This window comes from Euleptes europaea, chromosome 19, assembly GCF_029931775.1.
Source record: "Euleptes europaea isolate rEulEur1 chromosome 19, rEulEur1.hap1, whole genome shotgun sequence".
Classification (NCBI taxonomy): Eukaryota; Metazoa; Chordata; class Lepidosauria; order Squamata; family Sphaerodactylidae; genus Euleptes; species Euleptes europaea.
In genome coordinates, this window is record NC_079330.1 from 6,612,812 (window position 1) to 6,636,998 (window position 24,187).

A 24,187-nucleotide genomic window follows, 5' to 3' on the forward strand; every position below is an offset into this window, starting at 1 on the left:
TTCTAGGTACTGGAGGGGAAAAAAGGCACCACTGCACCAATACCAAAGGATAAGGAACTTAGTACAGGAGTGAGACATACAACATTGTGCAAAGATACAAACTTTTTATGCTACAAAATTACAAGAGAAACAACGTGTCTATACAAATACTAGACCAACAATAATGACAAACAAGGTGGCTATATACAAAATATGAAGTCCAATTGCATCAAAAAGGAATTATTAGCTCATCATTTATCTTTCTATGGCTTTTAGGTCAGTAGATGGCTTCCAAAGCAGAGCTATTCAAAGACAAGAAGATACTTCAAAATAAGGAGACAATCGTTTCGAGCTCCAAAAGGCCACTCTTCATCAGTCCTTCCTATATTTCATACAAAATTTGTTTTTATGCAATTGGACTTCATATTTTGTATATAGTGGTGTATATAGCCACATTGTTTGTCATTATTGTTGGTCTAGTATTTGTATAGACACATTGTTTCTCTTGTAATTTTGTAGCATATAAAGTTTGTATCTTTGCACATGTTGTATGTCTCGCTCCTGTACTAAACTTCTAGGTACTAGCTGGAGATCTCCTGCTATTACAACGGATCTCCATCCAATAGAGATCAGTTCACCTGGAGAAAATGGCCGCTTTGGCCATTGGACTCTATGGCATCGAAGTCCCTCCCCTCCCCAAATCCCATCCTCCTCAGGCTCTGCCCCCAAAACCTCCTGCCGGTGGCGAAGAGGGTACTTGGCAACCATATTTCCAGGTTAAGGTAATGGAGTGGTGTCTCACGTAAACTTAGGGTTGCCAACCTCCAGGTAATAGCAGAAGATCTCCTGCTATTACAACTGATCTCCAGCTGATAGAAATCAGTTCACCCGGAGAAAATGGCCTCTTTGGCAATTGGACTCTATGGCATTGAAGTCCCTCCCAAAAACCTCTCACTGATTGTGAAGAGGGACCTGGAAACCCTACGTAAACTGGCCCCCAGAAGAACAACTGCCTGCAAAACATGGTTCCACAGTGGCTTTTCCTGAGCCGCAAAGAAGACATCCCAAGCGATAAGAATTTTGCCATTGTCAAGAAAGGTAAAATAGATTGCACGATACGAGAACAGATTGGATTTCAAGTTTCATTACAGTACTGCGAACAACATTTTTAAAAAGAGGAATACTAGCTAGCACATTTGCACCAGAACTGAGTTGCAAGATGGTGCTTGTGGCCTCCGGCATCCGTGCCTCTCTGCTACCAGGGCAGGGTCCCCCCTTGGCCATTCAGGAAACTTCCATTGTCTTTTTCACTGAGATGAACCAGAACGGAGAGGATCCCGGGGATGGCATCCTGGACTTTTAAGGGAGCCTGTGAGGATCAACAAGAAAGAGAGAAAAAGTTGTGTTCATAGGCTTGCCAACTCTGGGTTGGGAAAATCCTGGAGATCTGGGGGGTGGAGCCGGCTTTGGAGAGCGGAGGCACCTAACCAGGGTATAATGCCACAGAGTCCACCCTCCAAAGCAGCCATTTCCTCCAGGGGAACTGATCCCTGTAGTCTGGAGATCAGTTATAAATCCAGGAGGTCTCCCGGTGGTGGCTGGAGATCTCCCGGTTGTAGTAGGAGTACTACTAGTAGTTTGTTTCTGTCTCTTTTTCCCGTGTTCCCCCTCCTTCAAGCTTCTAATCAGTGATGGGCCTTATGGAAATGGATCAGTGTGCTGCTGCTTGACATTTTGAATTTTTATTTATTTATTTCATAGAATCATAGAGTGGGAAGGGACCACCAGGGTCATCTAGTCCAACCCCCTGCACAATGCAGAAAATTCACAACTACCTCCCCCCCCACACCCCCAGTGACCCATACTCCATGCCCAGAAGATGGCCAAGGTCCCCTCCCTCTCATGATCTGCCTAAGGTCATAGAATCAGCATTGCTGACAGATGGCCATCTAGCCTCTGCTTAAAAACCTCCAGGGAAGGAGAGCTCACCACCTCCCGAGGAAGCCTGTTCCACTCTAACCGTTAGAAAAATTCTGAGAAAACCTGAGAAACCACTCTAACCATTAGAAAAATTCTTCCTAATGTCTAGACGGAAACTCTTCTGATTTAATTTCAACCCACTGGTTCTGGTCCGACCTTCTGGGGCAACAGAAAACAACTCGGCACCCTCCTCTATATGACAGCCCTTCAAGTGCTTGAAGATGGTTATCATGTCCCAGTCTTCTCCTCTCCATGCTAAACATACCCAGCTCCTTCAGCCTTTCCTCATAGGACTTGGTCTCCAGACCCCTCACCATCTTTGTTTGTTTGTTTGTTTGTTTGTTTGACTTATAACCCGTCCTCCCTAGGAAGCTGGCTCAGGGCGGCTAACATCATTTTAATAGTACAAAGTCAATATAAATATCCATAATAAAACCAACAATAAAATTCTAAAACCTAACATAATGGCGCACCAAATCTAAAAAAGCTGTAGGGGACCATACAGGTGGCAACCCTTCACTTTGTATTGTTCCCACTCAGGGGGGAGAATGGGGGGGAGGCCAGTAAGATGGTATAGATAGTATAAGCTGATATAAGCGGCTGTCCTCAATTGTAGGCCTGGTGGGAAAGCTCCGGCTCTTGTTGAGGACAGCCGTATGCTCTTAGGACCAGGGACCACCAGTCAGGTCTTATGGGTGAGCTTCTGATTTTAATGTCGTAAGCCGGAGCCTGCTTTGCTGTCAAGTAGCAGCCAACTTAGGGCAACCCCGTAGGGTTTTCACGGCAAGAGACAAACAGAGGTGGTTTTCTCAGCAGGAAAAATCCACCCAGCACAAAGTCAGGAGGTTGCCCGACTCAGAAGGTGGGGACCTCCAGGGAAGATCTCAATTCCTGACAGGTTCAGGTATGCTCGGGTGAATGGCGACGGTGGAGAAAAGAAGAAAAAACCACACGTGTCTCAAAAACTAAAGGTCCGGGTTCACTGACCAGGCTTCCTCCCATATCCGTTTCGATCCAGCCTGGATGCAGAGAGACGCAAAGGATCCCATCCGGCTCCAGATCCACGGCCAGGCACCTCGTGATCATATTCAGCGCCGTCTGTGGGCGGGAGGAGAACCGGGAAGAAAATGAGAGAGAAAGAGGGAATCTTACACCGCAATCCCATGCCGGTTTACTCAAAAGGAGGTCTTACTCTCAGGGAAGCGTGCCCCACAGGGGAGAGGCTCGTGTGGTTTCTCCACTGCTGTGGCGGAGACAACAGGACTCAGGTGGGCCTGCCAACTCCCCCGCAGTGGCTGACCCTCCCCACCACCACCACCACAGAAAGCTTTTTTGGTTTTGTTTTAATGGCAAACAACCTTTGGTTAAACAGATTGTGTATCAGGTTCTCTGGATCCCCAGCTTTCATTTTTAAATAAGTCTGTAGCCTCTTTCATTGTGGAGGTATAAGAGGAAAGGCATATCACTGCAGTGAAAGATGCGAGAACCTGATAAACAGAGTCTTTTCACATTATATCAGTTGCCTTAAAAAAAAAAAACTCCAGTGGTGGCCAGGGCAAGGAAAATGGCACTAAGGTGGGCAGGACCAGGGAAATCCAGACTTTCACATCCCCAAAGGTGCCTGGTTTTGCTGCGATCTTTCCCTAAACATTGCAACAAACCATGCTAGGGAAAGATTGCAGGAAATATGGGGAAATCCTGGGAGGCTTACAGAAGCACCATGATGCTATAGGGAAATGGTGGGGCGGGGGGACGATGACGACCACTTCCAATAGCAACCAAGCCAGGGCAAACAGCCCATGTGTCAGTGTCCTTAATCTGGTCAGCACTAAATATCCCGGCATTTACAGGATTGTTGCCCTTGAAATGAATAAGAAGTTTTATTGTTTCTGCATTTGCAGCAGCAGCAAAAGCTACGCAGGCTGTGTATAGGGCCGGCCCATCCACTGGGCCATCCCCTAGGGCACCGGAGAGGCAGAGGTCCACCCACCAGCCAGAAATCCTTGGCCCAGTCCACTCTGCGCAGAAGCAGCCATGGTCTCCCCGGTCAAAGTCCAACATTATCCCCTGTTATCCTTCATTGGGTCTCCAAAGCTTCAGGTCTACAGCTCGATGTGGGGCCTTTCCACTCTCCCGCCAAACCCCAGGAAAGTGGGGTCCTCCACCTCAGCAGCCAACCCGGAAGACGCCCACCTTTGCTATCCTGTACGGGTACACCATACGGAAGTCGTTGTCCTCGACGAGCTCCATGGAAGCCGATATTGAGGACATGTTGACAATAGCCGCACGGTGGCACCCCATTCCAGTGCTCTGCTGGGCAGCTTTCCTCAGCAGGGGGAGAAAAGCCTGCAAGGAAAAGTAGAAAGGGGAGAACAAGAGGTGTTTTTTTAAACAAAGAAGAAGAAGGAGAAGAAGAGTTGGTTTTTATATGCCAACTTTCTCTACCACTTAAGGAAGAATCAGACCGGCTTACAGTCACCTTCCCTTCCCCTCCCCACAACAGACACCCTGTGAGGTAGGTGGGGCTGAGAGAGCTGAGACTAGCCCAAGGTCACCCAGCTGGCTTCATGTGTAGGAGTGGGGAAAGCAACCCAGTTCCCCAGATTAGCCTCCTCCGCTCATGTGGAAGAGTGGGGAATCAAACCCGGTTCTCCAGATCAGAGTCCACCGCTCCAAACCATCGCTCTTAACCACTACACCACTTACCACTACGCCACGCTGGCTCTGAACCAGCGGGTAGACATGTGGCACAGCGGCAGAGCACCAAATTTGCATGCAAGATGGCCATCTTGTCAGAAAACCTGGAAGTGACACCACGTCTCTCTAGGAATCACCGGAAGCTCAGTGGTTTTACCATAGTTTTTGTCAATTCCTAGAAGGACGTGGCATCACTTCCGGGTTTCCCAGGAAGTTATGTCACACTACTGCTGGCAGCCCCCCATCCCGGAAATTTCCCACTGGTTGCCTGGCAACCCTAGCAGGGGGAGAAAAGTTAAAGCCCCCCCCTCCCAAGCCCACAGCATTGATCCATCTTAATCTCACCCCTGTGGCTGTTTAGTTAGGTCCAAAAACAGTGGAGTGAATGTGGACCTCCAGTAGTATAAGAACATAAGAAAAGCCCTGCTGGATCAGACCGAGGCCCATCAAGTCCAGCAGTCTGTTCACACAGTGGCCGACCAGGTGCCTTCAGGAAGTCCACGAGAAAGACGGCTGCAGCAGCACCATCCTGCCTATGCTCCGCAGCACCTAATATAATGGGCATGCTCCTCTGATACTGTAGAGGTATCAGAGGAGCCTGCCCATTATGGACTGAGTGTTGGCTTTAGAGTTTTATATATCATGCAGTCACATTGGATTTCCTCAAGTTTCACCAACCGCTCTGAAAATGTTTATTAAAAGTTTGAGGCATGTGAATAAGTTAAATAACCAAACAAAGTGGAATGGGGAACGTATATGAGATATTTTGCTTTGACCACTGAATAGCACTATATAAACGCTCGGAATTTCCCTGCCTGGTTGCCTGGAGGAGGACAGTAACTCGCCCCAGGCGAACTCGACTAGTCCCTTGCCCGCTTTAGCGACCACTCTCTTACTTTGGTGACCATCAGCTGGGCAACCGTGTTCGTCTCGTAGATGCTAAGCATCGTCTCGGCCGTGACTTCTTCCAGGGTGGCCACCACGTTGATGCCGGCGTTGTTGACCAAGCAATTCAACCCTTTCTCCCCGACAATATCTTCCACTTCTTGGACCACTTTCTTGATGCTGCTTTCGGAAACCACATCTGGAATCAAGGAGAGAAAAGCAGCTGCAGTCACGAAAGCTGGGTTCCGGGGTCCAGAGTTCAAATGGTGCGCCCTGCCTGTCCTGGCCCAACCCCTGCCGGGCGCAGTTAACCTGATGCAGGAGAAAAACCCCAGTGGGATGCATCATACAAGCATACCCAATCACTACGGCCATCTTTGGAGGCCCTGCTTTGGGTGAGATTAGGTTGGTGGCAACCCGTGAGACGGCCTTCCTGGTCATGGCATCCAAACTCTGGAACTCTCCCCCCACCCCAGGAAACTCAGAAGTCCCATCTTCTGCCCACATGTAAAGAATTTAGTTAATTTAAAGAGTTAAATTGTGGAACTCCCTGCCCCAGGATGCGGTGATGGCTGCCAGCTTGGAAGGCTTTAAGAGGGGAGTGGACATGTTCATGGAGGAGAGGGCTATTCATGGCTACCAGTCAAAATGGATACTAGTCATGATGCATCCCTACTCCCTCTAGGATCAGGGGAGCATGCCTATTATCTTAGGTGCGGTGGAACACAAGCAGGACAATGCTGCTGCAGTCGTCTTGTTTGGGGGCTTCCTAGAGGCACCTGGTTGGCCACTGAGTGAACAGACTGCTGGACTTGATGGTCCTGGGTCTGATCCAGCATGGCTTTTCCTACGTTCTTATGTTCTTAATTTCTTTTGTTTCGTTTGGCTTTCCCTCAGTGATCCCACCGTCCCACCCAATGTTTTAATTGTCGGTCTGTATGTTTTTGTATGCATTTTAGCTCTGGTTGGATTTTAATGATGTGTTTTTGGTTGGTTTTGATGGTGATTTTATTACGTACGTTTGCAATTTGTTAGCTCCTGGCGGCAGAGAAGCTCTGACCACTACACCACCCAGGTTCTCAAAACTTTCCCTCGCCCTCCTCACCCTGCCCCTTTCCGTCAAGCCCACCCAGTTCCACCCTCACATTCTGCTTCCTCCGCTGTCCTCCCCCCATCAGATCTGTGCCCAAAGAGGCCATCTTTTGCTTACCGAGCTGAAGAAGTTTCAGGTTGCTGTACTTCTTGCTGAGTTGTTGAAGTTCCTATCAGGGAAGAAAAATGTACATCTGTCTCGCTTTGCGTCCCTTTGGCGTCCGAAATTAGAGTTCCCATTTGCCCCGCTTATGGAGGGAGAACTTCAGCCAATTGCAGCCTTGGTGGGAAGCTCTAACCACAGAGCTCCTGACGACCCCTAAAGCCACCTGAACATTAGGGTTGCCAACCTCCAGGTACTTAAGCAAAGCAAGAGTAGGCACTTATGGCACAAAAAGCACTACAAAAGAATGCTGAACAACATGTTTGTAATGACAAATCAAACAAACAATACAACCAGGAACAGAAGTAAATTCCTGTTACATGTGTAGAGAAGTCACCACGTTCCTGCAGTGTAGACAGGTGAGTGAAGTGACTAAATATCAAAGTCCTGGAATGCCACGAGTAGAGAGAAAATAGGCTTCCGGTAATGAGTCCTATTTCGCTGGTGCTTTGTCAATTCAGGCAATCCTGTGACGTTCCGTCAAGGTTCCACGGAAAATATGTTCCGGACAAGGCGGCATGTAGCCTGACAGTACTAACGGATGGCGAATCTGTGTCATCTGATGACGAAATAGGACTCATTACCAGAAGCCTATTTTCTCTCTACTCGTGGCATCCCAGGACTTTGATATTTAGTCACTTCACTTACCTGTCTACACTGCAGGAACGTGGTGACTTCTCTGCACATGTAACAGGAATTTCCTTCTATTCTTGGTTGTATTGTTTGTTTAATTTGTCATTACAAACATGTTGTTCAGCATTCTTTTGTAGTGCTTTTTGCGCCATAAGTGGCTACTCTTGCTTTGCTTAACTTCCTTGTAAGGCACTAGTGATTTTGTTTGATTTCCAACAACCTCCAGGTACTAGCTGGAGATCTCCTGCTATTTCAACAGATCTCCAGCCGATAGAGATCAGTTCGCCTGGAGAAAATGGCCACTTTGGCCATTGGACTCTACGGCATTGAAGTCCCTCCCCTCCCCAAACCCTGCCCTCCTTGGCTCAGCCCCAAAAATCTCCAAGTATTTCCCGACCTGGAGCGGGCAACCCTACTGGAAATGGATTGCTCCAGCAATTGTCAGAAACTCTATGGTCAGAACTTCTGGTAGGTAGCCAACGCCTTATTTTTTTTTTAAATTCTCTTGGGATGCTGCCCCGCCAACCTTCGCGCCCACTGTCAGGTACTTCAGTTCACCTAAGCAAGGCTGTTGAGGATAAGACGTTTTGAAAGACATTGAGTCATAGGGTCGCCATAGGTCAGAAGTGACTTAATGGCACTTTACACACACACACACAATTCTGGGGGATCCCCAGATCCCACCTGGAGGTTGGCAACCCCATGCAGATGACCTGCCCTCTACCACCTGGAGATCAGCTGCAACCCCCGGAGGTCTCCAGCCCCCACCTTGAGGTTGGCAAGCCTATGCAGGTGAGCTGACCTCTGCCCCCTGTAGATCAGCTGCATTCCCAGGAGCTCTCCAGTCGGCACCTGGAGCTTGGCAACCCTATGCAGGTGAGCTGACCTCTGCCACCTGGAGATCAGTTGCATCCCCAGGAGCTCTCCAGCCCCCACCTGGAGGTTGTTTAGAAAAAAACAGTAAGCTCTATATGCAAAAATATCAAACAGTGTATTACAAAATAGTGGAGACAACAGTGAGGTGCAAACAGAAACTTACTTACAATCCTAAACACAGATTATATACACATATATGGGGATATCTTCTATAGAGTCTTCTTCAACAAGACTTCAACAAGGTCTTTAGTAACAATTGTTTTTAAAGACTAAACAATATCAAAATGCCGACGTATTGAAAGCAAGGGAAACAGTCCCGTTTATCTTGGAAGAATGGTGCGATGCGTAAAGTTGGGAAAAGTCTTCCGGAATTTTCAAAACGTTTTCCGCAGAATTATGCTTCTTCATATGAGTTCTTGTGACCATGAGACACAAGAAAGAAAACAGAAGCAGCCCAATACATGGCGCCATGAATTTCATTATTACAGGCTGAAGAAGCATAATTCTGCGAAAAACGTTTTGAAAATTCCGGAAGACGTTTCCCAGCTTTACGCATCGCACCATTCTTCCAAGATAAACGGGACTGTTCCCCTTGCTTTCGGTACTTCGGCATTTTGATATTGTTTAATCTTTAAAAACAATTGTTACTAAAGACCTTGCTGAAGTCTTGTTGAAGAAGACTCTATAGAAGATATCCCCATATATGTGTATATAATCTGTGTTTAGGATTGTAAGTAAAGGGGTTACTGCACTTTGTATTCCCAGCGATGTATTAAGAGTTTGAAAATGTTATAAAAAACATCGCTTTAAAAGGGTTTTTGGATACCACGGCTTATAAATGGTTGGAAGACGTCTTCACAGCTAAAGGGGCCAAACAAAGTGCGAACAGTATTTTTTATAACGTTTTCAAACTCTGAATACATCGGTGGGAATACATAGAAAGTGCGAACAATATTTTTTATAACATTTTCAAACTCTTAATACATCGCTGGGAATACAAGTGCGGTAACAGCCTAAGTTTCTGCTGGCACCTCACTGTTGTCTCCACTGTTTTGTAATACACTGTTTGATATTTTTGCATATAGAGCTGAGTACTGTTCCCCCTCCTCTTAACAATATACTGTACAGTACAGGTGATTTGTAGTGCCCACCTGGAGGCTGGCAACCCTACGCAGGTGAACTGACCTCTGCTACGGGCAGATCAGCTGCATCCCCAGGAGGTCTCCAGCCCGCACCCGGAGCTTGGCAACCCCATGCAGGTGAGCTGACCTCTGCCGCCTGCAGATCAGTTGCATCCCCAGGAAGTCTCCAGCCCGCACCTGGAGCTTGGCAACCCCATGCAGGTGAGCTGGCCTCTGCTACGGGCAGATCAGCTGCATCCCCAGGAGGTCTCCAGCCCGCACCTGGAGCTTGGCAACCCCATGCAGGTGAGCTGACCTCTGCTACGGGTAGATCAGCTGCATCCCCAGGAGGTCTCCAGCCCACACCTGGAGCTTGGCAACCCCATGCAGGTGAGCTGACCTCTGCTACGGGCAGATCAGCTGCATCCCCAGGAGCTCTCCAGCCCGCACCTGGAGCTAGCAACCCCATGCAGGTGAGCTGACCTCTGCTACGGGCAGATCAGCTGCAAAACCAGGAGGTCTCCAGCCCGCACCTGGAGCTTGGCAACCCCATGCAGGTGAGCTGACCTCTGCCGCCTGCAGATCAGTTGCATCCCCAGGAGCTCTCCAGCCCGCACCTGGAGCTTGGCAACCCCATGCAGGTGAGCTGACCTCTGCTACGGGCAGATCAGCTGCATCCCCAGGAGGTCTCCAGTCCGCACCCGGAGCTTGGCAACCCCATGCAGGTGAGCTGACCTCTGCCGCCTGCAGATCAGTTGCATCCCCAGGAGCTCCCCAGCCCGCACCTGGAGCTTGGCAATCCCATGCAGGTGAGCTGACCTCTGCTGCCTGCAGATCAGTTGCATCCCCAGGAGCTCTCCAGCCCACACCTGGAGCTTGGCAACCCCATGCAGGTGAGCTGACCTCTGCTACGGGCAGATCAGCTGCATCCCCAGGAGGTCTCCAGCCCGCACCTGGAGCTTGGCAACCCCATGCAGGTGAGCTGACCTCTGCCGCCTGCAGATCAGCTGCATCCCAGGAGGTCTCCAGCCCGCACCTGGAGCTTGGCAACCCCATGCAGGTGAGCTGACCTCTGCCGCCTGCAGATCAGTTGCATCCCCAGGAGCTCCCCAGCCCGCACCTGGAGCTTGGCAACCCCATGCAGGTGAGCTGACCTCTGCCGCCTGCAGATCAGCTGCATCCCCAGGAGCTCTCCAGCCCGCACCTGGAGCTAGCAACCCCATGCAGGTGAGCTGACCTCTGCTACGGGCAGATCAGCTGCATCCCCAGGAGGTCTCCAGCCCGCACCCAGAGCTTGGCAACCCCATGCAGGTGAGCTGACCTCTGCCGCCTGCAGATCAGTTGCATCCCCAGGAGCTCCCCAGCCCGCACCTGGAGCTTGGCAATCCCATGCAGGTGAGCTGACCTCTGCCGCCTGCAGATCAGTTGCATCCCCAGGAGCTCTCCAGCCCGCACCTGGAGCTTGGCAACCCCATGCAGGTGAGCTGACCTCTGCTACAGGCAGATCAGCTGCATCCCCAGGAGGTCTCCAGCCCGCACCTGGAGCTTGGCAACCCCATGCAGGTGAGCTGACCTCTGCCGCCTGCAGATCAGTTGCATCCCCAGGAGCTCTCCAGCCCGCACCTGGAGCTTGGCAACCCCATGCAGGTGAGCTGACCTCTGCTACGGGCAGATCAGCTGCATCCCCAGGAGGTCTCCAGCCCGCACCCGGAGCTTGGCAACCCCATGCAGGTGAGCTGACCTCTGCCGCCTGCAGATCAGTTGCATCCCCAGGAGCTCCCCAGCCCGCACCTGGAGCTTGGCAATCCCATGCAGGTGAGCTGACCTCTGCCGCCTGCAGATCAGTTGCATCCCCAGGAGCTCTCCAGCCCGCACCTGGAGCTTGGCAACCCCATGCAGGTGAGCTGACCTCTGCTACGGACAGATCAGCTGCATCCCCAGGAGGTCTCCAGCCCGCACCTGGAGCTTGGCAACCCCATGCAGGTGAGCTGACCTCTGCTACGGGCAGATCAGCTGCATCCCCAGGAGGTCTCCAGCCCGCACCTGGAGCTTGGCAACCCCATGCAGGTGAGCTGACCTCTGCTACGGGCAGATCAGCTGCATCCCCAGGAGGTCTCCAGTCCGCACCCGGAGCTTGGCAACCCCATGCAGGTGAGCTGACCTCTGCCGCCTGCAGATCAGTTGCATCCCCAGGAGCTCCCCAGCCCGCACCTGGAGCTTGGCAATCCCATGCAGGTGAGCTGACCTCTGCTGCCTGCAGATCAGTTGCATCCCCAGGAGCTCTCCAGCCCACACCTGGAGCTTGGCAACCCCATGCAGGTGAGCTGACCTCTGCTACGGGCAGATCAGCTGCATCCCCAGGAGGTCTCCAGCCCGCACCTGGAGCTTGGCAACCCCATGCAGGTGAGCTGACCTCTGCCGCCTGCAGATCAGCTGCATCCCAGGAGGTCTCCAGCCCGCACCTGGAGCTTGGCAACCCCATGCAGGTGAGCTGACCTCTGCCGCCTGCAGATCAGTTGCATCCCCAGGAGCTCCCCAGCCCGCACCTGGAGCTTGGCAACCCCATGCAGGTGAGCTGACCTCTGCCGCCTGCAGATCAGCTGCATCCCCAGGAGCTCTCCAGCCCGCACCTGGAGCTAGCAACCCCATGCAGGTGAGCTGACCTCTGCTACGGGCAGATCAGCTGCATCCCCAGGAGGTCTCCAGCCCGCACCCAGAGCTTGGCAACCCCATGCAGGTGAGCTGACCTCTGCCGCCTGCAGATCAGTTGCATCCCCAGGAGCTCCCCAGCCCGCACCTGGAGCTTGGCAATCCCATGCAGGTGAGCTGACCTCTGCCGCCTGCAGATCAGTTGCATCCCCAGGAGCTCTCCAGCCCGCACCTGGAGCTTGGCAACCCCATGCAGGTGAGCTGACCTCTGCTACAGGCAGATCAGCTGCATCCCCAGGAGGTCTCCAGCCCGCACCTGGAGCTTGGCAACCCCATGCAGGTGAGCTGACCTCTGCCGCCTGCAGATCAGTTGCATCCCCAGGAGCTCTCCAGCCCGCACCTGGAGCTTGGCAACCCCATGCAGGTGAGCTGACCTCTGCTACGGGCAGATCAGCTGCATCCCCAGGAGGTCTCCAGCCCGCACCCGGAGCTTGGCAACCCCATGCAGGTGAGCTGACTTCTGCCGCCTGCAGATCAGTTGCATCCCCAGGAGCTCCCCAGCCCGCACCTGGAGCTTGGCAACCCCATGCAGGTGAGCTGACCTCTGCCGCCTGCAGATCAGCTGCATCCCCAGGAGCTCTCCAGCCTGCACCTGGAGCTTGGCAACCCCATGCAGGTGAGCTGACCTCTGCCCCCTGCAGATCAGCTGCATCCCCAGGAGCTCTCCAGCCCGCACCTGGAGCTTGGCAACCCCATGCAGGTGAGCTGACCTCTGCCGCCTGCAGATCAGCTGCATCCCCAGGAGCTCTCCAGCCCGCACCTGGAGCTTGGCAACCCCATGCAGGTGAGCTGACCTCTGCTACGGGCAGATCAGCTGCAACACCAGGAGGTCTCCAGCCCGCACCTGGAGCTTGGCAACTCCATGCAGGTGAGCTGACCTCTGCCGCCTGCAGATCAGCTGCATCCCCAGGAGCTCCCCAGCCCGCACCTGGAGCTTGGCAACCCCATGCAGGTGAGCTGACCTCTGCCGCCTGCAGATCAGCTGCATCCCCAGGAGCTCTCCAGCCCGCACCTGGAGCTTGGCAACCCCATGCAGGTGAGCTGACCTCTGCTACGGGCAGATCAGCTGCAACACCAGGAGGTCTCCAGCCCGCACCTGGAGCTTGGCAACTCCATGCAGGTGAGCTGACCTCTGCCGCCTGCAGATCAGCTGCATCCCCAGGAGCTCCCCAGCCCGCACCTGGAGCTTGGCAACCCCATGCAGGTGAGCTGACCTCTGCCGCCTGCAGATCAGCTGCATCCCCAGGAGCTCTCCAGCCCGCACCTGGAGCTTGGCAACCCCATGCAGGTGAGCTGACCTCTGCTACGGGCAGATCAGCTGCAACACCAGGAGGTCTCCAGCCCGCACCTGGAGCTTGGCAACCCGCCCGGACCTACCTGGGCCTTCTCCGGGAAGCGGCAGGTGGCGAGGACGAAGTCGGGCGCGGGGGAGGCGGCCAGGAGGCCCCGGACCAGCCCTAACCCGATGCCCCTGCTGGAGCCGGTGATGAGCACCGAGCGGCAGCGCAGTTGAGCAGCCATGGCCGGCAGGGAGGGAGGGAGGGAGGCGATCCGGGGAGGCGACCGGCCGCTTTTATCGGGGGAGGCCACGCCCGCTGCCCCCACCTCCCACCCCCCACCCCCAAACCGGCTTTCGTCGGAAGCCGCCCATTGGAGGGCAGTTGCATACTCGGGATGCCCGCGCTGGTATGCATGCTCCGGCGGGGGTGGGTGGGGGTGCGGAGTTCGGATTCTGGCGGAGCCTTCCAGCAACCCGGCCCTGGCGTCTGGAAGACGGCGGCTCCCCTTGCTTCTGAAGGGCTTGCAATGCTCTCCCTGGGCATCTTCAGGGAGCCTCTCCAAAGCGCAACGCCCAAGAGCTGTTGCAGTCGAAGGGATGCCGGCAATATTTTGCAATGGAATAAAAACACCAGTCGGAGGAGGAGGAGGAGGAGAGAGTTGCTTTTTATATGCTTATTTTCTCAACCAAAGAAGAAGAGGAGGAGCTGGTTTTTATGTTCGGACTTTGGTTGTGTGTGTGTGTGTAAAGTGCCGTCAAGTCGCAGCCGACTTAGGGCGACCCCTTTTTGGGGTTTTCATGGCAAGAGACTAACAGAGGTGGTTTGCCAGTGCCTTCCTCTGCACAGCAACCCTGGACTTCCTTGGTGGTCTCCCATCCAAATACTAACCAGGGCTGACCCTGCTTAGCTTCTGAGAGCTGACGAGATCAGGCTAGCCTGGGCCATCCAGGTCAGGGTGGACTTTGGTTACCGCACTTGTATTCCCAGCGATGTATTAAGAGTTTTAAAACGTTTTAAAACATACTGTTCGCACTTTGTTTGGCCCCTTTAGCTGTGAAGATGTCTTCCAACCATTTATAAGCCGTGGTATCCAAAAACCCTTTTAAAGCGATGTTTTTTACAATATTTTCAAACTCTTCATACATCACTGGGAATACAAAGTGCGGTAACCCCCTTTCTCTAACACAGAAGAAGAAGAAGAAGAAGAAGAGTTGGTTTTGATATGCCGACTTTCTCTACCACTTACGGAAGAATCAAACCGGCTTACAATTGCCTTCCCCTCCCCACCATAGACACCCTGTGAGATAGGTGAGGCTGAGAGAGCTCTAAGAGAGCTGTGACTAGCCCAAGGTCTCCCAGCCGGCTTCATGTGTCGGAGTGGGGAAACCAACCCGGTTCTCCAGATTAGCATCCGCCACTCATGCAGAGGAGTGGGGAATCAAACCCGGTTCTCCAGATTAGAGTCCACTGCTCCAAACCACCGCTCTTAACCGCTACACCATGCTGGCTCTCAATAGAGTTGGAAGGGTACATAAAAGGCCATCTAGTCCAACCCCCTGCTCAATGCAGGATCATCCTAGAGCACCATGACAATCAAAATGGTTGGGTTTATTTTTGACACATTTATATCAAATCCACAGCAAGCTTCTGCAACTGAATAAAAACACTAACCGAAGTGGTTGGCTTTTTTTTACACATGTGTGTCACATTGACAGTGACACAAAACCATATTTTGCAATCGAATAAAAACACCAGCCAAAAGGATTGTGAGTTTGCTTGTTTTTGACACATGTATATCAAATGGATACAAATCCATCTTTTGCAATCAAATAAACACACCAAGCAAAATGGTTAGGATATTGTTTTTTTTACACATCTACTAAAACATGTCCTAAGAACACTTTTCCACATGAGCTGTTATAACTTAAAAAAAATAAAAAATAAAACCCTCCCTTGTTTTGTTACATATTTGTATTCCAAGTTTCCTCCAAGGAGCTCAAAGTGGTATACTAACCCCAGGACAACTGGGAGTTGTCGGATGAATTTAATGCATTTGGAAATTTGGAATTTGGTAGCTTGCCAGCAGCAGCAGAAGAACACACATAAACAACATAGGGCACAATCTCATAGATAAAACCAAGAAAGAGGGATTGGAATGTTTCCATATATGTTTGCATTACGATTTTCAAGATAAGAGAGCAATTATTTGTTGTAATATCTAATTTCTGTTCCATTTATAAATATTGGGTGAAGGTTCATGCCCTGTGTACATTTGTATAGGCCATAAAAATAGTACAAAATGTGCCCTTCTCCCTCTCTTCAAGAGTTAGGTGAGGGAAGGGAACACTGCCGTTAACCTAAAGTATGGGACAAGGGTCATTGAACTTGAGATACTAGGAAACGGATCTGTTCTTCAAAGCCACTGGGGCCTAGACATGCCGTTCCAGAAAAGACACCTACCGTGCATTAAACACTGGAACTATTATGCGTTAATCATTGGAACTATAACAGTCAGGCACATTGTTCCGGTTATTTGTCACCTCGGAGAAGTGCCTTCTTCAAACTGGGCGCGTTGCCATGCCAGGCAATTTGATGATCAATGCGCAGCACATCTGCGGCGGTTGGCTGGTGAAACCGCGCGGCATTGCTGGAATCGTCAGATGAGGAGTGGCAAGCTGGCATCGATGTGCCTGTCATCTGGCTCGTTCCACAAGTTCTTGCCAGCAGCTTCTCGCAAAGGATCTGATGGCGATTTCCTTTAAAAAACACACACACACACAAACCAGGATGCTCTCCCACTCACACACAACACTCCCTTACAGTTGCAAAACAGCTGATTAAAGCACGAGACAAAAATATCCCCCAACTAAAGAAACAACAGGCAAGGTCCCTTGCTAAATGTCCACAGCGAGCTCTGTTACACCACGAGAAGAGGAGGAAGCAGAAGAAGAGTTGGTTTTTATATGCCGACTTTCTCTAAAAAAGGTAAAGGTCCCTTGTGCAAGCACCAGGTCATTCCTGACCCATGGGGTGATGTCACATCTCGACGTTTACTAGGCAGACTTTGTTTGCGGGGTGGTTTGCCAGTGCCTTCCCCAGCCATCTTCCCTTTACCCCCAGCAAGCTGGCTACTCATTTTACTGACCTTGGAAGGATGGAAGGCTGAGTCGATCTTGAGCCGGCTACCTGAAACCAACTTCCGTCGGGATAGAACTCAGGTTGTGAGCAGAGCTTGGACTGCAGTACTGCAGTTTACCACTCTGCACCACGGGGCTCCTCAACCTTCTCTACCGAGGAGGAATTAACTGGCTTACAATCACCTTCCCCTCCCCACAACAGATACCCTGTGAGGTAGGTGGGACTGAGAGTGTGTGACTAGCCCACTAGCTGATTTAATGTGTAGGAGTGGGGAAACAAATCCTGTTGACCATATTAGCCTCCACCGCTCATGTGGAGGAGTGGGGAATCAGGGGGTTGGACTAGATGGTCCTGGTGGTCCCTTCCAACTCTATGATTCTATGATTATTTTATATGCACAAGACTTGTTTCATTTACCCCGAATCAGCTTCATTTGGCGGTCTTCAACATTCTCGTGTTACGAGAGGGGGAAGAAGCTCTCTCTAAGCATCCCCTGGTTCTAGAAGACAGGAAGTTCTCCCTGGAAATTTAGGCCTAGTTAACAAATGAGACCAGAACCTGGAACCGTGGACGCAGGCATGCCTCCAACCAACAGAACTACAAGCGCCGGTCTCCTGCTTCTGGGCGCCCACTGCTCTGGCTGGCTCGGGACGATTCCATACACCTCAAATAATCAAGAAAACTCTTTTCCGACACTGGATCGATTTTGAGGGCTGCTTTGAAGTATGTTCCGGAAAATCCCTTCACCGCCCAAGTCGTCTCCGCGTTTGCGCTCGGCTTAATCCCGCCTGTCAGCACATCAGAGAGCTGGCTGGTGCCAGACGGCACTGCTAGGATTCTGCAGAAGTACGCTGATGCAGCAGGAACGGCTGGGAGATGCAGGCAGTGGTATTGTTTGCCGATGTGCGCGTGAGCATGCCTTGTGTTCAGGGCATGAGCTAAATGATGGAACCCTTAAATATATATATATATATTTTAAAGCAGGCGATGGCAAACCATCTTTGAAAGTCTCTTGCCTTGAAAACCCTACGGAGGTTGCCATAAGTCAGTTGCAACTTCATGGCAAATACACACACACACATATATATATGCAGACAGACAGACAGATAGAATCATAGAGTTGGAGGGACCACCAGGGTCATCTAGTCTAACCCCCTGCACAATGCAGGAAATTCACAACTACCTCTCCCACACACACCCAGTGACCCCTACTCCATGCCCAGAAGTTGGCCAAAATGCCTCCCTCTCATGAACTGCCTAAGGTCGCAGAATCAGCATTGCTGACAGATGGCCATCTAGCCTCTGCTTAAAAACCTCCAGGGAAGGAGCACTCACCACCTCCCGAGGAAGCCTGTTCCACTGAGGAGCCGCTCTCTCTCTCTATGCACACTTCCCTGATTATTTTTGCAGAAAGTTACATAAGAAGAGAGGGGGAAAGGGTATCAGCCACCACCAAACCATAATGATCCTCCAACACCTCTCATGGTGAATTTCAAAACAATATCGATGCAAGCAAGGCTATTTTCCTTCTGCCACTTTTGCATGTCGAGAAGCAGGAGAGATGCTCCAAAGCAGTACGTGCCAGGCCTGTTCTGGGATGCTGTCCCTTTCTGCTTCTCTGGACTTGTGCCCAGGAGGCTTACCTGCAGCACCCTCAAAGGGGACGTCGGTAAAAGCAGCAGATTAAACACCAAAGACGGCAGGCTTATTTGTCTGATCTGGTCCCTTTTCATCTGTTGAGCTCCCCGCGCACTTTCGAACAAAGGAAGGGAACATGGAATCATCTCCTCCAGATTGAGAAGGAACTAATCGGAGCAAGTCGACACAGGAAAAAGTACTGGGGCGACCCATGGGAAGCGCTGGTCTTTTCCCCTTAAACTTCTGCTATCCCTGCCATCATATTCCCTATTACTATGTATGGGTGTGAAAGCTGGACATTGAAGAAAGCTGATAGGAAGAAAGTAGATTCCGTTGAAACGTGGTGTTGGAGGAGAATGTTACGGATACCGTGGTCTGCCAAAAAAACAAATCAGTGGGTTCTAGATCAAATCAAGCCTGAACTGACCCTAGAAGCTAAAATGACTAAACTGAGGCTATCGTATTTTGGTCAGTGTCAGCGAGGGTATGCAGTCGAGCCCTGGATAGCAAGCTCCGTGTCTCCCCACCACCACCTTTTCTTCCCGTGGGAAAGTCCCTCCAGTTTGGGAGAAAGGTGCTACAGCCAGAGGCTCTTATACCCGCATTTCAAAGTAGCCTTCTTATTGTAAATCTGCTCTGATCTCAAGGTCTGATTTCACCGGAACCCTCTCTCTCTTGATGTTTTGCATTTCAAAGCCTTTACGTGTAAACATTTCTAGTGTATGCATCCTATAAAGCTGATCACTGGAAAAGACAGTCATGCGAGGAAAAGTGGAGGGCAACAGGAAAAGAGGAAGACCCAACAAGAGATGGATTGACTCTATAAAGGAAGCCACGGGCCTCAATTTGCAAGATCTGAGCAAGGCTGCCTGTCAGATAGGACATTTTGGAGGACTTTGATTCATAGGGTCACCGGAAGCGACTTGACGGCACTTAACACACACACACACATGCCCGCCACCATTTCACAGGCAGAAACAGGGACATGTTGACCCCACTCCGATTCTCACACTGAGGATCACAGCTCTTTTTCCCAACACGCAGGTAGCTGAAAGCTACACGCTGGATAGGTGTCAGGCCTCAGCAATCCGATGCGTCCCTGGCAATAACTTTTCTCCAGACGGTGCAGCGAGTTAAAAGTTTATTTCAGAAAGTCAGGTCAAAGACTTAAGGCTAGAATACAGACATGGGGGAGTATCGGTACATATATAGGGAAAATACAATGGGGTTGATTAGGTTATAGAAACAAAGGAATAATACAGTAGAGAACTACCGGTAACGACTTAAGGGCAACACATACAGAAAATAAATGCGTGTGTTAACTGGCTGATCTTCCCACGCTCCCAGCATTGTTTTGTGGGACCCGGTATCTGATCAGCAATTATTCGGGCGGGTCTCCATTGAGGTGCAGATCTTGGTCAGGAGACCTGGTGCAAAAGGGGAAGGAGTGGAGTGCACAAAAACTCCATTTTGTCCGTGGGGGGGAACCAGCTTGTTTCTGATCCGGGGCCGGCAGAGAGCCTATCTGACAATAGGTTTACCTTGTGATGACAGCCTCAAGGCCTTTAAGACGATAGAACCGCTGCAGAGAATTGAAATGGCCGGTTATGCACTGCATGGCAACTTATTGAGGAGGTATGAAGTCTATTCCTCTTCCTCCATGAACCCCAAGACAGCTTACTTGGGAGGTTGCTAAGTTAGGGTTGACAACCTCCAGGTGGTGTAATATTGAAGTAGTAAATTACGTTGCCTGAGTTCGATCCCGACTGAAGTCGGTTTCAGGTAGCCGGCTCCAGGTTGACTCAGCCTTCCATCCTTCCGAAGTCGGTAAAATGAGGACCCAGCTTGCTTGGGGGTGAAGGGAAGACGACTGGGGAAGGCACTGGCAAACCACCCCATAAACAAAGTCTGCCTAGGAAACGTCGGGATGTGACGTCACCCCATGGGTCAAGAATGACCCGGTGCTTGCACAGGGGACCTTTACCTTTTTAAATTACATTGCAGCACTGATGGCTATATAAAGATGATATATTAATACAATTATTCTAGATACTAATAGAGACTAACCTATTATTCTATTTTTTAGACAACCTATATGCATGCCTGGTTTGATTGAAACTGTCTGTATATTTATATATATCTGTAAATGTGTTTCAACTGACCACTGAGGAAGGCCAAATAGGCCGAAACGCATCTGGCAGATGGTTATAGATATCAGCCTCAAGGAATGTCATTGTGCTCCTTTAATGTTTTAAAATAATTTTTATCTAGACATAGCGCTCTAAATAAACTGTATTTTCATTATTTTTTATTGTTATATTTCATATATCCCACCCAACCTTGGGTACCCACCTTCTGGCCTTGGGACAGTCACACAATCTCGTCCTAACCTGCATCAATGAAAGAGAAGGTGTAGTGTAGTGGTTTCCAGCGTGGTGTAGTGGTTAAGAGTGGTGGTTTGGAGCGGTGGGCTCTGATCTGGAGAACTGGGTTCGATTCCCCACTCCTCCACATGAAGCCAGCTGGGTGACCTTGGGCTAGTGTGCTAGGCCAGGTCGTCTTGGGTTACAGCCGGCTACTGGTCTTGAGAGCAGGCTGTTAGTAGTGCAGGAATTGGGGGGAGGGGGGAGCTGGAAACCAAGATAAAGTTGGCGTGCAGAGGCAAAGTCAAAAGTCCGGTCCACAGGGTCAGAAGTCCGTTTATCAATGTCTAGTAGCGTCAGCAACAAAAGTCAGAGATCCTTTTGCAACAATTGCTTTCGCAATGTCGGTCTGTTCCAAGCATGGTTTTAAGCTGTTTCTCTTTGTCTTAGTTCTCATCCTCAGACAACTCACAGTCTTGGAGCTGTCTGCTTAGTGCCTGTAGGCGTGCACTTTTCCTTTTACTTTGCAACTCCATTCTCCCTTTTTGCCTGTGCTGTTGAGTGGCTTCAGGTGAGCTGGGTGGGTCCTGCTTCTGTGGAGTTACAGCTGCATCTGGTTGTGCCGAAGGAGGTGATTCTGTGTTTACTTCCAAATCCTCAGCAGGGCTGGTGTTTACTCCTACCTGTTGTCCTTCACCCTGCCCTGCATTCTCAGCTGCCTGAGGTGCAATGCCCGTTATTTCTCCCTGCTCTGGCTCTTCCTCTGATGATGCTTCGCCTGTTGAAGTCTGGGCCATGACAGCTAGTCACAGCTCTCTTCAAGCTCTCTCAGCCCCACCTGCCTCACCAGGTGTCTGTTGTGGGGAGGGGAAGGTGATTGTAAGCCGCTTTGATTCTTCCTTAAGTGGTAGAGAAAGTCGGCATATAAAAACCAACTCTTCTTCTTCCAAGATAGCATGGGCAGTGATATGCGCCTAGGTTGTGTAAAAGCAACATCTTCTTGATGCTTATGCACTTTGAAATGTTTTCACACCCTGAGATCTGGCACCAGGCATTCTTTCCGATAGGTGCCAGGTTCTAAATCTCTACTGGAGACTGTTTAGACAAGGGGAGGGGGAGAGAAAGGAGAAAATTTCCACCCACAGCATTTCATCTCTGGAAGGACGAAGGCACTTGAACAAATCTGAGAATTAACTGTGAGGTTTCCTCCTGGCTGCTTTTGTTTCCTGGCATGCCATCAGAAGGAATTAAAAGAATTTATTCTCAATATCTTCGCTGCTGCCTGAAGAGAGCTGCATTGCCCGCATTTCCGGCCGCTGGTGAACCCATTTGTTCAAAAGCTGATAACACACAATAATCGTTTCTGCTATTAAATGATAAACCTGGGATTGTGGCACAAACTCCCTGCTTGGAATGGAAGTCTTAATCCATTTTTTGGTGCAAAAATAATCTCGGAGGATTTTGCTGAGTTTTGGCTGTGTGATTCCCCCAGATTTTAACTATCGTGGTTCTCCCAGTTAACCACCAAAGAGAAAAAAAGCAGAACAAAGCATAACTGGTCACTGGCATTGCTATTGTTTGAAGGAATCGTCTCCCTGGCAGCGGCGCGAGAACAGAAGCCTCAAGTGGGTTTTCACAGCCAAGAGGACTAGAAACGTGGCTGGTTTCAAAAAGGAAACTAACTCCTGACACACTGAATTTTTTGTGCCCTCCTATGGAATCACACGAATTAACATTAAACCCAACAGCGCACGGAAAAAATAATAGAAAATTTGGATCTGTAGAGGGACTGCATTTTTCTCCACCACTTCCAGTTCAAATCAACTAACTGTGCCATGAACATCTTAGGCTTGTTTCTTGTTCTCGCCAACCCCTTTTGATAAACGCCACAGCAGTGCCCAAGAGCATTGGGCAAGGATGAAGAAAGTCATGAAGGACTAATGAAGGAATGAGGGAATTAGAATCGATAGTCTCGTACCCAGGGACTGAACAAAGACTTGAGGTTTCTTCCCTCACTGTAGGTGTTAAGCTAATTTGGCAAACCTTACTTTAAAAGTATCAGCTGGTTTAAGCAACAATAGATAACAGTCTCTGTAATTTTCTTGATTGGAATTTTATATAATGACATTTCACTCTGTACTTAGGACATTTTAGGGCCCCTTGACACTGCTGTGTGTGTGTGTGTGTGAAGTCTTGTTAAAAAGGTAAAGGTAAAGGAACCCTGTGCAAGCACCGGGTCATTTCTGACCCATGGGGTGACATCACATCCTGACGTTTCCTAGGCAGACCATGTTTACGGGGTGGTTTGCCAGTGCCTTCCCCAGTCATCTTCCCTTTACCCCCAGCAAGCTGGGTACTAATTTTACCGACCTAGGTAGGATGGAAGGCTGAGTCAACCTTGAGCCGGCTACCTGAAACCAACTTCCATGGGGACCGAACTCAGGTCGTGAGGAGAGCTTGGACTGCAGTTCTGCAGCTTACCACTCTGCGCCACGGGGCTCATGAAGTCTTGTTAGTCTTACAGTAATTCTCTAAAAAGAGTACAAGGAGGCCGGAAGAAGCTCTCAGCGAAAACACGCAGGGAATTTTAACCGAGTAATAAAATATATTTTTACTTTATTTTGCACCGTCGGCCTTGGCCTTATTTTTATTTTATCTTAGTGATTGGTGCGGCCCTTTTATTTCTCGTTACAAGGCTACACAAGCAATATCCCGGCTAGCAGGTCACCCCTTGGGTCAAGTCTGACCTCCCAACATCAACTTGACTTCCTGGACACTGAAAGATGCCGGGTCAGGAATCTAGAGCTGCCGCAGTGCCCTTCTAGCAAGACCAGTGGATCTAAGCCAGGATTCTGCCCCCACATCATTCTTTGCAGCCATCCCATTTTTTCCCCTTCCCCTCCCGGTAACATCTCCTTCTCCCTCTTCCTTTGTTGACTTAATCCACCAGCTGTGTTGACACAGCAATTCTTTTTCTTCCCTTGGTCTTCTAGGACAGGATGTTCCTCAAACCTGGGATGTGCGAGCCTTTAGCGAGAGAACGATTCTCACACATGACTAACACTATTCTTCCTGTGCATGTCGACGGGCTTTGCTTTCATCATGAGGGGCCAAGATTCCAGGATCGTTCTCAGCGAAACAGCCACGGGGCGGGACAGGCGAACCGACAAGGGCCTTTACAGTGGGGCCGGCCACAATTATAGACACAACTGCTGACTGCGAAGCTAAGTGATAGGCAGCACATCAAAGCAGCCAGCAATTAGGAGGATTTGCCGGGCCGTGTTTTGAGACCTTCCATTTTTAAAACCTGCCATCAGAGTTGGCGCCAGCGCTGGTAAGAATGGGCACCCAGAGGCTGATCCCCTAAATCCACGGTTCTCCAACCACCGTGGAAATCAGTGGGGGGAGGCAGGTTGTAAAAGCATGGCGTAAGAGCGACCGACTTTCAATGGGGTGGGATTTTTTTCCTTAGGGTGGCCCCGCCGTACCTGAAACCAGCCCTGCCTTAGCAACAGCCGGTTGCTCCTCTCCGTTCCTACATCCATTCCATTTATAAAAGGTAAAGGTCCCCTTGTGCAAGAACCAGGTCATTCCTGACCCCCCGTGGCACAGAGTGGTAAGCTGCAGTACTGC

The 24,187-nt window shown here is 50.4% G+C and overlaps 1 protein-coding gene across 1 annotated transcript; it reads right to left on the minus strand.

Moving 5' to 3' along the window:
• Positions 1 to 1,234: 1,234 nt before the first annotated feature.
• LOC130491666 (C-factor-like) lies at positions 1,235 to 13,656 on the minus strand. Its single transcript, XM_056865450.1, has 6 exons — positions 13,513 to 13,656; positions 6,752 to 6,803; positions 5,553 to 5,740; positions 4,153 to 4,305; positions 2,947 to 3,057; positions 1,235 to 1,348 (listed from the first exon to the last, which is right to left on the minus strand). The coding sequence occupies exons 1-6, from the start codon at positions 13,654 to 13,656 to the stop codon at positions 1,235 to 1,237; spliced, it is 762 nt and encodes a 253-aa protein (XP_056721428.1).
• Between the last annotated feature and the right edge of the window lie 10,531 nt (positions 13,657 to 24,187).